Here is a 16860-nt window from a genome sequence, read left to right as displayed (position 1 = left end):
ACTGAATTTCTTATTTCTTGTTCCTCTCTATGAAATGTAAAAATGCCATTCTGTGAAATATTCCAACAAAGAAGAAATGAGGGTAACATTTGTTTTAGAAGGTTTTTAAAATTTATCTCTACCCCAATGTTTAAATCTTTCCTATTGTGTATTACTTTCTCCCTAAAATAAGAGAGTTATACTTAAGTATGTCCTACAGGCTTTTTACATACCTCTTAACTTTTTTGTACTTCGTTTTGACTTTCTAGCAGAGGTGGAATTAGATATGAACCTTGAAGCAGAGGGCATTGGTAGGAACTGGGATTGGAAAAGAAGGTTAGAGCCAGAGAGTGAAGGGCCTTTATACCAAGCTAGAGTTTGGATGTTAACTTCAAAATATCAGAGAGCTAATAGAGGCTTTAAAGCAAGAGTGTAACATATTTTTAAACATTGCAATTAATAAAAATTTTATTATGAAATATTTCCACATATAAGAAATTACAACGTGTAATGTAATATACCCCATGTATCTGCCACCCAGCTTAAAAAAAATAAATACACTTAAAGCTTCTTGCAAACCCTCCCTTGTGATGTTCTCTATTGTCTCTCCCATGGAACTTACTGCAAGGCTGAATTTGGTGCTTATTAGTTCTATGCACTTCTTTCTATATCTACTATCTATGTTTATCCCTAAACAATATATAGTATTATTTTATATGTTTCAAAAGTATGAGGCCAGGCACAGTGACTGACACCTGTAATCCCCAGCAATTTGAGATGCTGAAGCAGGAGGATCACTTGAGATCAGGAGTTTAAGACAGACCAATATAACAAGACCCTGTCTCTACCAAAAAAAGAAAAAATTTTATGCCGGGTATGGTGGCATGCGCTTGTGGTCCCAGCTACTCAGGAGGCTGAGGTGGAAGAATCGCTTGAACCCAGAGGGTGGAGGTTGCAGTGAGATTATGCCACTGTACTCCAGCCTGGTGACAGAGCAAGACTCCATCTCAAAAAAAAATTTTTTTTAATGTAATTTTTTAAAATATGAGGTTTATGAGATAATTGGAAGTGTTAGTACTTACTGGATGTTTGATATTAAAGAAATACTAATTTTTAAGTGTGATAATGACATATTAAAATCATTATATTTTAGAGATACTAAAATATTTACAAATAAAATAGAACACCTAGGATTTTCCTCAATAAAACAAGGGAAAAAAAGTGGATAAGAATATAGATGAAGCAAGGTCGGTCATGAATTGAGTTGATAATAATTGAAGGTCAGCGATGGGTACATTTGAGGTTTATAACTTACATCTACTTTAGTTATAAGTTTGGAACTCTCCTTATAAACTCTCCATAGTATGAAGTTAGCTGGATGTGGTGGTGTGTGCCTATAATCCCAGCTACTCAGGAGGCTGAGGCAGGAGAATCACTTGAACTCGGGAGGTGGAGGTTACAGTGAGCAGAGATCGCACCACTGCACCCCAGCCTGGGCGATAGAGTGAGACTCCATCTCAAAAAAAAAAAAAAATTAGATGATCTAATGAGGAATATGGGCACCTTGGGATTGGGAAATGAGTTCACTCTAGGACATTTTAGATTAGACAGCCATCTGGAGATGTCCAGCAGGCAAAAGGAAATGTGAATCTGAAGCTCTGAAGAGATTTGGAAGTCAGTATCATCTAAGTGGTACCTAAAACCATGGGAATGGGTTCAGTCTGGTAGGATAAGTTTATTAAGTAAAAGAACAATTACATTAAGGGCCTCTGACAGAACCCTGGAAGATTCCAACAAGGGATAAAGAAACAAGATCTAGCAAAGGAGACTGAAAGTGACTGGTCATTAGATGGAGGACACCCCGGACTTTCGAAGCCTGAAAACCAAGGGAAGATGAGTTTTTCAACCTTGTCAGTGTGACCAGTATAAAAGATATTGAGAGTGGGACTTGGGATTTGGTAATTAGAAGGTCATTGGTGGTTGTAGGGAAAATATGTTTAATAATGATGTTTGCAAAAGCCAGACTAAAATGATTGAAAATTTGATGGCCAGTAAAGATTTTGAGATAATAAATATAGGATCTTTACTTGAAATTTTGTATGTTTCAAATAAAGGCCAAGATAGGCTTTTCTTTTATTTACTTATTTTTAATCACTGTTGCCTTGTTAAGATTAAATAGGTTTTAATCTGTCCTTGTTGAAACTTTAGGTTTGCCTTTCCCTAAATTAAATTTCCTTTTACCTAGCTGCCTTGGTTTGCCATTTCCAAAGTCACTTTGCCAACGGTATTGATTGTTCTCTTCTGTTCCTATCTGAAACTGTATGTCTCCCAGCCCCCGATATCCTTCCTTTTACAAGAGTACTGAATATTTTGCTTCAGCATTACAAATATAGTTTTTGTTGAATTAGATTTTCCAGGAAAGTCTACTATATTTTTACACTGTTTATTATATTTGTGTACTGTGTGCTATATTTGTACACTGTGCAGGATGTTATGAGAGAAAAATCTGAATAGGACTCCTGCTTTCCAAGGGCTTTGTAACATAATATAGTGAAGTAGAAGAGCTCAAATGTTATTATAGTACAGAGTACTTTAAGAGCAAAGAAGAGAGTAATGGTTAGAATGATTAATGAGGATCTTTCAGAATGCAAGAAGAAATGTTTGGAGGTAGGTTGGAAAGCATTTCAAGTAAGGGAAGCAGAATGAGCAAAAGTTCAAAGAAAAATGCCAAAAAGATGTGAGGGAAGGAAAGTTCTAGTCAAATGAAAAAATAACACTTTAATCACTGTCATCTGTGGTGTATTATTTGCCTTGATTATTTGTTGTGGCCATATACTCATTAAATAGCATAGGTGATATGAAATAGTTGGCACTGTAGGCCAGGCACGGTGGCTCATGCCTGTAATCCCAGCACTTTGGGAGACTGAGAGGGGTGGATTATTTGAGGTCAGGAGTTAGAGACCCGCCTGACCAACAACGTGAAACCCCGTCTCTACTAAAAATGCAAAAATTAGCCAGGTGGTAGTGGTAGCACGCTTGTAATCCCAGCTACTCTGGAGGCTTACTTACTTAGTCCTAATGTTATAGGTGCTTGTGAAATGCTATATTTCTTGACTGATCTTAATGTTTTATATTTCGTTTAGATTTCAACATAGAGTAAGCCATTATGAAACCTGTTAAATGCCTAGTTGGCTCACTTTGCCTCCTCTGATGCTGTATGACAAAATAGCTCTTCCTTTATTTAGTAAGATGACTTGTGTAGAAATAACAACAAAACAGTAATTTGACTTGTGTGCATGTAAAATACTGTTGAATAATGAAAATTACTGCTGGATATTTTCTATGCACAAGGCTTACAAGGTTAGTTCTATAGCCAAAACAACTCTGGCAAAAAAAAAGAAAAACAAAACAACACAAAACCAAAAGGTTAGTTCTAAAATACAGTTGAAATTTGGTGATTTTTTTTTTTTTAGCTAGAGAAGACCTTACATTTCACTTGTCTTTATTTTATGAATAAGGAAATTTATAATAGACTTAAATATTAGCCAATTTTATTAAGTTGAACTGTAAACAGTTGGCTATTACAGGTCAAAAATGGTTAAATATCAGCAATTCTATATGGTTCATACTGCTACTTTTTGGACTTTGACACAGAAAACTAATTTTATGTCACTTAAAACTAGTTTTACTATCATTTGACCCAAACCCCAAATTTTGAACTATTGACATTTTATTTACTTCCTATGTATGTTTAGTATGTTGGTGAGAGTGAACGTGCTGTGCGACAGATTTTTCAACGAGCCAAGAACTCAGCACCCTGTGTGATATTCTTTGATGAAGTGGATGCTTTATGTCCTCGAAGATCAGACCGAGAGGTAAGTATCATGGATTAGCGGTTTACAGATTCTTTTAGCACAATAAACCTTTTCTAAGTTCCAAGCCAGGTATTTCTTGCATCCCTTGGGAATACTGAGACACTTAATAAAGACACCTGGTAATTTGAAATCACAGCTTAGAGATGGCTGTTGTATTCTGTATCTGCCTCTGCATCCGTTTTTTTCCTGTATATTATTTTGCTTGCACAATCTGTAGGTCATCCTAGTTTACACAAATGAGTAGGTGAGTATGGAAATGATGTTAGTTTTAAATAGCTTGCCTTATTTATAATCTTGTAATCCTACAATATTCTTGAGTTAAATGGGTTCGTGAGACAAGAAAAAATACAATTTAAGACATCATGCACTCAAAATAGGGTCAGGTTATTAACATTAAGACCCAATACCTTTTCTGTTAAAGTGAGGACATTAAAATGAAGGAGATAAAAAAAAGAGCCAACACCCATTAAGATATAAAATTGATCTGCCTTGAATACCACTTGAGTCAGCCACACTGAGTCACAGTCCTTAGAGATTTCAGTACAGAGTACCAGAAACAGTTGTTATTAGGAGTTCCATTATATAATAATTTGAAGCTTAGTGAAGCATAACATAAACTCTGTGTGTGTGTGTGTGTGTGTGTGTGTGTGTGTGTGTGTGTGTGTGTAAACTTTTGAAGGAGATGGCAACTATTGTTTTATAAGTACATTTCTTGTAAGATGACTGAGGGAGTGGTTACATTTCTGAAACCTAGTAAATAAATCTTTTGTGATTTCCTTTCAAATAGTTTTATGTGTGTGTGTGTGTGTTTTCTTAGGTCTTAAAACATTTATTGCCTGCCTCATTTTGCTAAAAATCTCCAAAAATATTCAAAAGTCACAAAATCAAAAGCTGTCTGATATAAATAAATAAATAAATGTGACTCACATTATAGTGATTTTGTTTCCTCATCCAGTAGTTATTGATACCATCACAGAAAATTCTTATTACAGGCTTATCTTTGATAATGATGTCAGTGACTGAGTCAGAGACCCTTCCCAGGTTCCCCAGTCATATTCCAAAGTCTACTGTGGGCTATACAGCAAAACATGGCACTTTGATATCTGTTTAGGGCATGACATGCTCTGGATTTTATGCCTTTCCTTTTTATTCCTGTCTCTTCTGCCGTGAATAAACCCTTTATTTGTCCACAGCCCCCTCATTGGTTTGCAACTCTCTACTGTCAGCTGGTAAATCTAAATTTGGAGAGGTTCATTGTCAGCCGTTGCCCTCAAAGAAGTCTATAGACGTATGAAGTACATGTCTCACTTCTGGTTTATCTCTCTCTTTTTTTTTTTTAAAGGAATAAAGAATGGCTACTCCATACGCAGAGCAGCCTTATCTGTTTCTTGGATGTCTACTGGCATACATTTTTTTTTTTTTTTTTTTTGAGACAGAATCTTGCTCTGTCATCCAGGCTAGAGTGCAATGGTGCTATCTCAGCTCACTGCAACCTCTGCCCCCCGGGTTCAAGCAATTTTCCTGCCTCAGCCTCCTGAGTAGCTGGGATTACAGGCTCCTGTCACCACACCCGGCTAATATTTGTATTTTCAGTACAAATGGGGTTTCACCATGTTGCCAGGCTAGTGTTGAACTCCTGGTCTCTTGTGATCCACTGGCTTTGGCCTCCCAAAGTGCTGGGATTACACGCTTTAGCTGTCATGCCCACCCTATTGCCATACATTTCTATACTCTGATATATATGGTTTTCTTTTCTTTTCTTTTCTTTTTTTTTTCTTTCTTGAGACAGAGTCTTGCTCTGTCACCCAGGCTGGAGTGCAATGGTGTGATTTTGCCTCACTGCAGCCTCTGCCTCCCAGGTTCAAGTGATTCTCCTGTCTCAGTCTTCCGAGTAGCTGGGACTACAGGCGTTTGCCACCACACCTGGCTAATTTTGTATTTTAGTAGAGACGGGGTTTCACCATGTTAGCTAGGCTGATCTCGAACTCCTGACCTCAGGCGATCCATCCACCTCGGCCTCCCAAAGTTCTGGGATTACAGGCATGAGCCACTCTGCCCAGCTATGGTTTGGTTTAATAACATTTTCACCTAAAGCAGATTCTATTTTTTTTTTTTTTTTTTGCCTGTGCCTCGCCAGCCCTGGGACAGGAACAGCCACCCACTGCCCATCTCCTGGGCCACGGAGGACTGCTCTACCCCTCTGTTCTGGCCACCAGAAGCAGAGGAGCTCAGGGCAGGCAAAGCTTGAGGGGACCTAAAGCAAATTCTAAAAACATTTTATTTACATTTGTTTTTATTTATTTGTTTGTTTATTTTTGAAACAGTCTCACTCTGTCCCCCAGGCTGGAGTGCAGTGGTGTGATCTCAGTTCTCTGCAACCTCTGCCTCTGGGTTCAAGCTATTCTCATGCCTCAGCCTCCTGAGTAGCTGGGGCTACAGGCTTGCCTCACCACACCCAGCTGATTTTTTGTATATTTTTTAGTAGAGACAGGGTTTCACGATGTTGGAAAGGCTAGTCTTGAACTTCTAACCTCAGGTGATCCTCCTGCCTCAGCCTTCCAAAGTGCTAGGATTACAGGCATGAGCCACCACGCCTCGCCTCTAAAAACATTTTAAATTTGAATGTATTCTGTTTTAATTACACTAGTTATACATGAATACATGCCTGTGAAAAATTCAAATAATGCACAAATATAAAGAGTAAATTTCTTTACATTCTCCTCCATATTACTCTTTTTGGAGGTTTATTATGAGACTGCTGATAGTTTATCATTTAGTATGTATCATTCTAGAACTTATTCCACGAACATAAAAACATGTATAGTTTACACTTCTGTTTTGTTGTTGTTGCTGCTGTTGTTTGAGACAGGATCTTATCCTGTCGCCCAGGCTGGAGTGCAGTGGTGTGATTGTAGCTCACTGCCTGATGCCTTGAGCTCCTGGGTTCTAGCAGTGATCCCTCAGCTGCCTGAGTAACTAGGAGTGCAGGTGTGTATCTCCACACCTAGCTAAGTTTTTGTTTTTAGAGACGGGATCTTATTATGTTGCCCAGGCTTGTCTTGAACTTCTGGCCTCAATTGATCCTCCTGCCTCAGCCTCCTAAAGTGCTGGGATTGCACCACACCTGGACCTAGGCTTTGTTTTTTATATAAATGTAGTCATTCTGTCTTGATGACTTTCTCATGTACGTAATAACTTAAAACAATACATTGTACAATCCTCAGTCTGGATACAGCAGAGTTTACTTAGTAATTCTCCTGTTTCAGATGTTTAGATTGTTCCCAGTTGTTTCTCTTGCAAACAGAACTCTACTGAACTTGTATCACGTATTTTTATGCACCTGTGGTGGGACTATGTGAGATATAATTTTGGAAGTGGAAACCAGGATTGAAAATTGATATATATTAGATTTTGAAAGATAATGCTATATCATCCTTCACAAAAACTATCAGTTACATGTGCCCACCAACAATTTGTGAAAATAACCATTTCCTATCAACAATGGATTATACCCATCTTTTTATTTTTTGTCAGTTTTATTGGCAAATCATATTACATTTTAATATACATATCCCTGATTACCATGAGGTTGACTGTCTTCAGTAATTTGAAATTATATTTTTGAGTATGGATTACGATTCTGTTAGTGTAATGTTCCCAAGGAGTGATAATAAGGGACACCAAATATTTTTTATCTGGAGAAATCAGTAGGGTAAGCTGGACACAGTAGCTCATACCTATAATCCCAGCAGTTTGGGCAGCCAAGGTGCGTGGGTGGATTGCTTGAGTCCAGGAGTTCAAGACCAGTGGGTAACATGGTGAAACCCTGTCTCTACCAAAATAATAATAATAATAATGATATAAAAATTAGCCAGGTGTGCTGGCCCATACCTGTAGTCCCAGCCACTTCGGAGGCTGAGGAAGTAGGATTGTTTGAGCCTGGGAGGTAGAGAGGTTGCAGTGAGCCAAGATCTCACCACTGCACTTCCAGCCTGGGTAACAGAACGAGACCATTGTGTCAAAAAAAAAAAAAAAGAAAAGAAAAAAGAAAGAAAGAAAAGGAAATCAATGAGATAAGCCCATTATAACCTCTGTACATAAAATTTATGCTGAAGAAAAACACTTGATGACCAAAAACACAGCACCACTTTTCTCATTTTCTTCATTTAAAACGTTGTTGTTTCTGTATCTGAGTGGTTTATCCTCTAGTTACCAATTCCCTGAATCTCTCCTTTCCCTTAGATATTGCTGAGGTAGCTGCACTTTGTATTATTTGCTTCAAGGAAAAGAGAAAATGCCTCAGTGTCCCAGATACTTCTGTATGTAGTACACTAAAAAGATCTGGAACACCTGGCTGGTCTGATAGTGGTGGGTTATCAGAACTTATTAACATTAGTGTTGTCTGGGTGTGGTGGCACAAGCCTGTAATCCCAGCACTTTGGGAGGCCGAGGCAGAAGGATCGCTTGAGCTCAGGAGTTTAAGACTAGCCTGGGCAATATAGCAAGAGGATCTCTAGAAAAAATAGGAAAATTAGCCAAGCATGGTGGCATGCACCAGTAGTCCCAGCCTACTCAGGAGGCTGAGATGGGAGAATTGCTTGAGCCCAGGAGGTCAATGCTGTAGTGAACTGAGATCGTACCACTGCACTCCAGCCTGGGCTACACAGTAAAGCCCTGCCTCAAAAAAAAAAAAAAAGTCTCGCCAAAGTTGGTATACAAACCCCCACTGTTAAATTTGACTGGCTTTAAAAATAAAATAAAATGAGATCTAGAATACCTGCTATACTAGGAAATTTGGGGTTCAAAAGCTTAGTCTAGGTGGGGTTCAGTGGCTCACACCTATAATCCTAGCATTTTGGGCTGCTGAGGCAGGAGGATTGCTTGAGGCCAGGAGTTCACGACCAGCCTGGGCAGCATAACAAGACCCTATCTCTACAAAAAAAAACAAAAACTAGCTGTAGATTTGCCCCAAAGGAAGTTTATTGTGACAGTTAGATCTTTGAGTAATTCAAAAACATCAGACCTTGGGATCCACTTGGCCTGATATTGAGTTTCATCTCTTCCTTTATCTAGTGGTGAGAACTTGGACAATAACCCCTCTAAGCCTCAGTTTCCTCATTTAGACTGTGGATAATAATAGGATTTCTGGGGAGGTCCACATCAGAACACATTTTACACAGTGTCTGCATATAGTGACTTGTCCGAAAATAATCACTGTTATCTCTTTTGAGTCAGCAAATGTATTATTTTTATGGGGAAGAAAATGTTTTTTTTTTTCTTTGTATTGAGAGCTGATGGAACCAGATATATTTCTTTTTAGACAGGGGCAAGTGTCCGAGTGGTGAATCAGCTACTTACAGAGATGGATGGTCTGGAAACACGCCAGCAGGTTTTTATCATGGCAGCCACTAACAGGCCAGGTAAGAAATAAAAATATAACACAGATGAATCTAGAAACTTGCAGCATTTCCATGTAAGAGATCCAGATAATTAAAAATAAAAACTTTTAGCATTTATAAACAATATAATTCACATGCATCCTAGGAAAGGAAGATTAAATTTGGGCAATCCCTTTTTGGTTCTCTGAAAGGAAAACTTCATAGGTTGAAATAAACACTTAGAAAGCTTTTGCATAGGGCCGGGCATGGTGGCTCACACCTGTAATCCCAGCACTTTGGGAGGCTGAGGCCAGCGGATCACAAGGTCAGGAGTTCAAGACCAGCCTGGCCAAGATGGTGAAACCCCGTCTCTACTAAAAAATACAAAAAAGTAGCCAGGCATGGTAGCAGGTACCTGTAATCCTAGCTACTCAGGAGGCTGAGGCAGAGAATACCCGGGAGGCAGAAGTTGCATTGAGCCGAGATCATGCCATTGCACTCCATCCTGGGCAACAGAGTGAGACTCCCTCTAAAAAAATAAAAAATTTAAAAAAAAAAAGGTTTTGCATAAGCTATAGTAAAAAGCATAGTATTACTACTTGGATCCCATGAGATTGCTTTTCTGTGTTGGTACTTAGAAAGCTCTTTTTGGGCTGGGCGCAGTGGCTTACGCCTGTAATCTAAACACTTTGGGAAGCTGAGGTGGGTGGATCACTAGAGGTCAGAAGTTTGAGACTAGCCTGGCCAATATGGTGAAACCCTGTCTCTACTAAAAGTACAAAAAGTAGCCGGGCGTGGTGGCACATGCCTGTAATCCCAGTTACTTGGGAGGCTGAGGCAGGAGAATTGCCTGAACCCAGGAGGTGGAGGTTGCAGTAAGCCAAGATTGTACCGTTGCACTCCAGCCTGGGTGACAAAGCAAGACTCCATCTCAAAAAAAAAAAACAAGAAAAGAAAGAAAACTCTTTTTGGCTGAGAACAGTTGCAGCATACACTTTTTTTTTTTTTTTTTTTTTGAGATGGAGTCTTGCTCTCTCGCCCAGGCTGGCATGCAGTGGCACGATCTTGGCTTACCACAACCTCTGCCTCCTGGGTTCAAGTGATTCTCCTACCTCAGCCTCTCAAGTAGCTAGGATTATAGGTGCTGCCACCATGCCTGGCTATTTTTTTATTTTTAGTAGAGATGGGGTTTTGCCATGTTGGTCAGGCTGGTCTCAAACTTCTGACCTCAGGTGATCCACCCACCTTGGCCTCCCAAAGTGCTGAGAAGTACAGGTGTGAGCCACCACGCCTGGCCTGTCTTTCTTTTTTAATAGAGACAGGGTTTTGCTCTGTCACTCAGGCTGGAGTGTAGTGGTGCAATCATAGCTCTTTGCAGCCTCGAACTCCTGACCTCAGGTGATCTGCCCACCTCAGACTCTCAAAGTGCTGGGATTATAAGCATGAGCCACTGCATCTGGCCAGCATACACTTTTGAACACAAAAGTATTTTCAGAATTTGTGTCTTGTGGTTTCTCTGAAGCTTAAAGGAAACAAAACCCAGAGACTCTTCACTATACTAGAAGTTAAAGATAGATTTGTAAGGTTTTATGCTGGAGCCATGCTCCTATATCTGCCTTTAACGATTACTGAAAATTGTTTTCAAGGTTAAGCATTCTGTGAGGGATTTAGAAACGGGCTCAAGACTACAGAAATGCAGGAGCCTCAGAGTTATAACTCTAATCACATGCTTAATCTTGCTAGTGATAGTCTGCAGCCCAAAGCTATCTGTGGAGCCACTATGCGTCACCTCATTAGCTCAACAAAGACTCCTGACACTCAGGAAATTGCAAGGATTTTTGAAGCTCTGTGCCAGGAATGGTGGGCAAAGACCAATTATATTCTGTATTATACCCTAATAACCTTGGGACTATATTACTTCATTTTTCTGACCATCGTTTTGGAACTTTTAAAATGAGGATGATAATACTTACTTGGCAGGATTGCCACAAAAGTTAAGTGATGTTGGTAATGTATCCACCACCATGGTGGTAAACAGCAGGTAGCTATTTAGTAATTATCGTGGTCATGAGCACTTTTGGTAATAGTAGTGGGAACAGTCATTAGGTCATAAAATCATAGAGTCTTCCTAGAAGAAAGTCCCTCAGAGTTGAACAGAATTTCATCTTTTCATAAGTAGATACAGATCTTTTCTCACATATTTCAAGAAGATTCTTGTCTTAGTCTGTTTTGTGTTGCTATAACAGAATACCTGAAACTGGGTAATTTGTGTACAAAGAAAAGAGATCTAGTTCTTCTAGTTTAGGAAGCTGGAAAGTTCAAGGTTGAGTGGCCTACATCTGTCAAGGGCCTTTTTTGCTGCATCATCCCAAGGTAAAAGGGTGGAAGGACACAAGAGCATGCACGAGAGAGCAAAAGGAAAGTGGCCTGGACAGGAAGAAACCATGGTCCCATGAATAAGGGTGGGCAAATAAAGTTTAGTTAATTTTACCCTATCTTTGGACATTTATCTCAACTGCCTGAGCTAAACAACTGTTTTCTTCAACCTACCAAAAAGCATTTTGTACAGCAAAAGATAGGGAAGCCTGGAGAAGCGTGAAGCAGAGAGAGATGGATCCTGGGGGGTAGTAGATGAGGGCTCTGTTTCTCTCAAAAGCCTCATTGAAGAAATACATTGGTCTAGTTTTTTCCAGTATATGATCATCCTTTTTTAAGTGAGGAGTATAAATTAGTAAGGATGGGTTTAATATCTGTTGGTGATGAGATAAGAAAATGCTAAAATTATTATGTTATTTAATTGTTTGTACTATTTTGATATATGGCTTGTCATGTATGCTGTATATTAATAACATTATATACAAACACAGTTAATAAATGATAAGACAGTTAAAAAAAAAAAAGGAAGAAAAGAAAGAAAGGGCCAAGCTGGGCATGGTGGCTCATGCCTGTAATCCTAGCACTTTGAGAGGTGGAGACAGGAGGGTCACCTGAGCTTGAGAGTTTAAGACCAGCCTGGGCAACACATAATGAGACCCTGTCTCTATTATTTAAAAACAAGAGAGAGTGGCTAAACATATCCTTTTATCAAGAACCCACCCTGCAATAACTAACCCACTCCCTTGAAATTGGCATTAATACATTCATGGGGACAGAGCCCTCATGACCTATTCACCTTTTAAAAGATCCCACTTCTCAACACTGTTTTATATGGGGATTAAGTTTCCAACATGTGAACTTTGGGGGACACATTCAAACCACAGCAGAAACCTTTGGTTTTCCTTAATAACCTATTCTATCTTTAACAACTCTCACCATATTTTAAGTTTGTTTACTTAATTTTATGTATTTATTTTGAGACAGCATCTTGCTCTGTTGCCTAGGCTAGAGTGCAGTGGTGTGATCTCAGCTCACTGCAACCTCCACCTCCTGGGTTCAAAGGATTCTCCTGCCTCATCCTCCCGAGTAGCTGGGACTACAGGCACATATCACCATGGCTAGCTAATTTTTGTATTTTTAGTAGAGACGAGGTTTCACCTTGTGGGCCAGGCTGGTCTCAAACTCCTGACCTTAGGTGATCCGCTGGCCTTGGCCTCCTCCCAAAGTGTTGGGATTACAGGCATAAGCCACTACGCCCAGCCTGTTTATTTTAAACCTCAAGTTTAAAATGGCAGATGAAGTGTAATGTGATATCAGTGTTTGGTTTCTTCCCTATGTGCATATATTGTCTTCCCCTAAAACTCTTCCATCCTTATTTTCCTTATAACAAATTTGTTGCATTAATAGCCTACATTTTAAAATAAACGTTCTAGATCTTCTTTACTTGTTTTCATGCTTATTTGGCAATTCTGTTCCATTGTATACTATCATGTGACATTCTTTTCTTTTTTTTTTTTGAGACTGCGTTTTGCTCTTGTTGCCCAGGCTGGAGTACAGTGGCTCAATCTTGGCTCACTGCAACCTCCACCTCCTGGATTCAAGCGATTCTCCCGCCTCAGCCTCCCAAATAGCTGGGATTACAGGCATGCGCCACCATGCCCAGCTAATTTTTTTGTATATTTAGTAGGGATGGGGTTTCTCCATGTTGGTCAGGCTGGTCTCGAACTCCTTACCTCAGGTGATCCTCCCACCTCAACCTCCCAAAGTGCTGGAATTACAGGTGCGAGCCTTTTTGACATGGAGTCTTGCTCTGTCACCAGGCTGGAGTGCAGTGGCGTGATCTCGGCTCACTGCAACCTCCATCTTCTGGGTTCAGCTGGTTCCCCTGCCTTAGCCTCCTTAGTAGCTGGGACTACAGGTACTTACCACCATGCCTGGTTAATTTTTTTGTATTTTAGTAGAGACAGGGTTTCACCATGTTGGCCAGGATGGTCTCAATCTCCTGACCTTGTGATCTTCCTGCCTTGACCTCTCAAAGTGCTGGGATTACAGGCATGAGCCACCACGACCGGCCTCATGTGATATTCTTTTGATTGCTTCTAACTTCTTTTCTGCTTAGCTTTAAGAATTCCCTTCTTGCCTGATGTTCTGGTTAGCTGTTGCTGTATAACAAACTACTATAAAGGTTAGTGCTTTAAAATCACCATTTTTGGCTGGGCGCCATGACACATCTGTAATCCCAGCACTTTGGGAGGCTGAGGCAGGTGGATCACTTGAGGTTAAGAGTTCAAGACCTGTCCTACAATATGAAACTCTGTCTCTACTAAAAATTCAGAAATTATAGGTGCCTATAGTCCCAGCTACTCAGAAGGCTGAGGTAGGATAATTGTTTGAACCTGGGAGGCAGAGGTTGCAGTGAGCCCAGATAGCACCACTGCACTCCAGCCTGGGTGACAGAGTGAGACTCCATCTAAAAAAAAAAAAATCATTCTTGCTTGGCTCACAATTTTTAGGTCAGTAGTTTGGGATGGGCTTGCCTGGGTGATTCATCTTGGATCCACATGCTATCAGCTTGGAGTGGCTGGACCAGAGAATCCATTTCCACAGTGGCCTCTTTGCTCACAATGTTTTCATGATCCTTGGTCTCTCTCCCAACCCACTCCCTCAAAATAATTCTCATCTTTTAAGTTCTCTTCATGTGGCTTGGGCTTCCAGTAGCATGCTTCTCTCAGAGTGCTTGCATTTCTTACGTGGTAGGCAGATTCTAAGCATCGAAAATGGAAGCTACCATTATTCTTAAAGGTGAACCCCAGAATAGGCAAACCATATTGTTCAGGGTAGTGACAGAAAGGACCAGCTTCAAGAGGAGAGGAAATGGGAACGTAAAAATATTTTTGGTCAGCTTTAATCCTTCATACCTATAGTTTTCTTTTTAACACATTCTCCCTTTTATTATGCAAGTTGTTTGACCACCTTATGGTTTGGTGTTGTGGATCAGTCATATTAATATAATTTTCTTTAATCTGTGAGGAGATTTGCTCTTTCATTCATCAAATAATTATTGGATATTTACTGTATGCCTGGTCCTACTGAGCTTTGGGAATTCAAAGGTGAACAAATCAGAAAATTCTTTGCTGGCATATATTCTGCTTTGGAGCTGGGGAACAGGGTGGGGTGGGACTGGGAGTAATAAATAAATAAAATGAGGCTGGGTTCGGTGGCTCATGCCTGCAGTCCCAGCCCTTTGAGAGGCTGAGGAGGATAAATCACCTGAGGTGGTAAGTTCAAGATCAGCCTGACCAACTTGGCGAAACATCGTGTCTACTACAAATGCAAAAATTAGCCAGGGGTGGTGGCGGGCGCCAGTGATCCCAGCTACTCGGGAGGCTGAGGTAGGAGAATCTCTTGAAAACCCAGGAGGCAGAGGCTGCAGTGAGCTAAGATTTCACCATTGCACTCCAGCCTGGGCGACAGAGCGAGCCTCATCTCAGAAAAAAAAAGAGAAGTAACAGGGTGAGATAATAGAGAATGACTAGTGGTTAGGGAGGGGAGGCTGATTTAGATATTGTTGCTTGGGAAGGCTTCTTCAGAAAATGGCGTGTGCACATGAAGCCAAATGATGTGAACCAAGCCATGCAGAAATCGGAGAGATGAGAGAATTCCAGATAGAGAACAAACAATAAGTATAATACAGGCCTTGAGAGGAAAATAAGCTTGACATGTTGGAAAACCAGCAAGAAGACCAGTGTGCCTAAAGTGAAATGAGTAAGGGAGACAGTGATGGAGAGTTGCAAGGGGCCTTTCAAGCTACAGCAAGGGGTGTGGATTTTATTCTGATGTGATGGGGAGCTATTGGAAGGTAATGAGCAGTTTTTCTAACAGTTTGATAACTTTTAGACTAAAAGACTAACTTTTAACCATTGACTTCCTTGTAATTTTTCTGATGTATTTTACTTTATACATTGGAAAACGTTTAAGAAGCAGTCCATAAACTTTCTGTATTCTCAAAGAAGTCCTTGACACAAAAGATACCCTAAGCTAGAAGATCTACTACAGTCCATGGGAGAATTTGTATGAGCTTAACGGGAGAAGTAAGAAGTGGTAACATTTGAGCCTTTTTTTTCTTTCTTCCCAGTCTTGGGTATGTCTTTACACACAGCATGAAAGAGACATATTTTGGAAGTAAAACCAATAGGATTCTCTGGAATTAGACGTCGAGTAAGAGAAATAAAATAAATAAGGGCTATTCTTATTGTTAGATTGTTTTACCTAAACAAGGTAAAAGGTTTTGCCACTTCTGAGATAGGGGACACTTGGAGAAAAGTTGGTCTGTTTTTAGTTCTAAAATACCTGTTAAAGGAGATGAAAATAAGTTTATTTCATTTTCTTTACAAGTCCATATTATTTAAAACACTTACCAGTAATAACAACTAGGTTCTTGGAGCACCTACTAAGCACCAGGCCCTCTGTTGGGCGCTTTACCGTGTTAAACCTCATAACAGCCCTAAGAAGAAACTACATGTGTGCAAAAGTTGAACATCGGTGAGTGATACGGTTTGGCTCTGTGTCCCCACCCAAATCTCAGCTCCCGTTATGATTTTCACATATCAAGGGAGGGACCTCAGTTTCAAATCAAATGGCAGGAAAAGCTTATAACAAAAACTGTTGTTCTCTGTCCCATCCCTTCTAATCCCCTGTGCAGAGGCAACCACTTGAGTTATTTTTTTCCTTCGTATTTTCAGATATGCTCATACGGCTATTTCTTATCTATTTTAAACACTGCCCATTAACTTCATTTTAAGGTAGATGAAGATTCAGTTATCTTTCATTCACCCTTTCTCCACACCCTCCACCCCCACCATCACTGCCACACCATCTGCCGCCTTCTCCATCCTCCCAGTATTGTAATATAGTTTGATCAGAACTTTTGGTTAAGTCACTAGTCAGTATTTACATTACTATGGCTGTGTCAATATTTCTGTCTGCTGACCCAAGCGTGATACTGATTAGATTTTCTTTCTCCTGTAACTCTTGTTCTGGGATTCAGTTGCCCTCATTTTTTTCTTTTGCTTTGTTTTCTGTTACTGTCCACATATTTTATACAACTGTCGATGTTATTTATTCAAATGACATACCAGCTCCGTTTGTTTCTAGAGACCTCCCTCTGGAGCTTTCCACCTTCCTGCTGTAATCTGGACTGGTTGCTTTAGGCCCCTGGTCTATACAGCTGTTATTTCAGGACTTCCTTTACT

At 40.0% G+C, this 16860-nt stretch overlaps 1 protein-coding gene across 3 annotated transcripts in view; it reads left to right on the top strand.

Moving 5' to 3' along the window:
• Window positions 1-16860, top strand: part of NVL (nuclear VCP like) — a 97416-nt gene that overhangs the window by 48215 nt on the left and 32341 nt on the right. For all 3 annotated transcript variants that reach the window (XM_021677258.2, XM_021677257.2, XM_021677259.2), the window contains 2 exons: window positions 3735-3854; window positions 9175-9274. In XM_021677258.2, coding sequence (XP_021532933.2) covers window positions 3735-3854; window positions 9175-9274 — 220 coding nt within the window. The remainder of the gene's footprint in view (window positions 1-3734; window positions 3855-9174; window positions 9275-16860) is intronic.

The sequence above is a fragment of the Aotus nancymaae genome, unplaced genomic scaffold (genome assembly GCF_030222135.1).
Source record: "Aotus nancymaae isolate 86718 unplaced genomic scaffold, 86718_ANA_hifiasm-v0.15.2.pri h1tg000032l_0, whole genome shotgun sequence".
Lineage (NCBI taxonomy): Eukaryota > Metazoa > Chordata > Mammalia > Primates > Aotidae > Aotus > Aotus nancymaae.
This window is presented reverse-complemented; position numbering and strand designations above follow the sequence as displayed.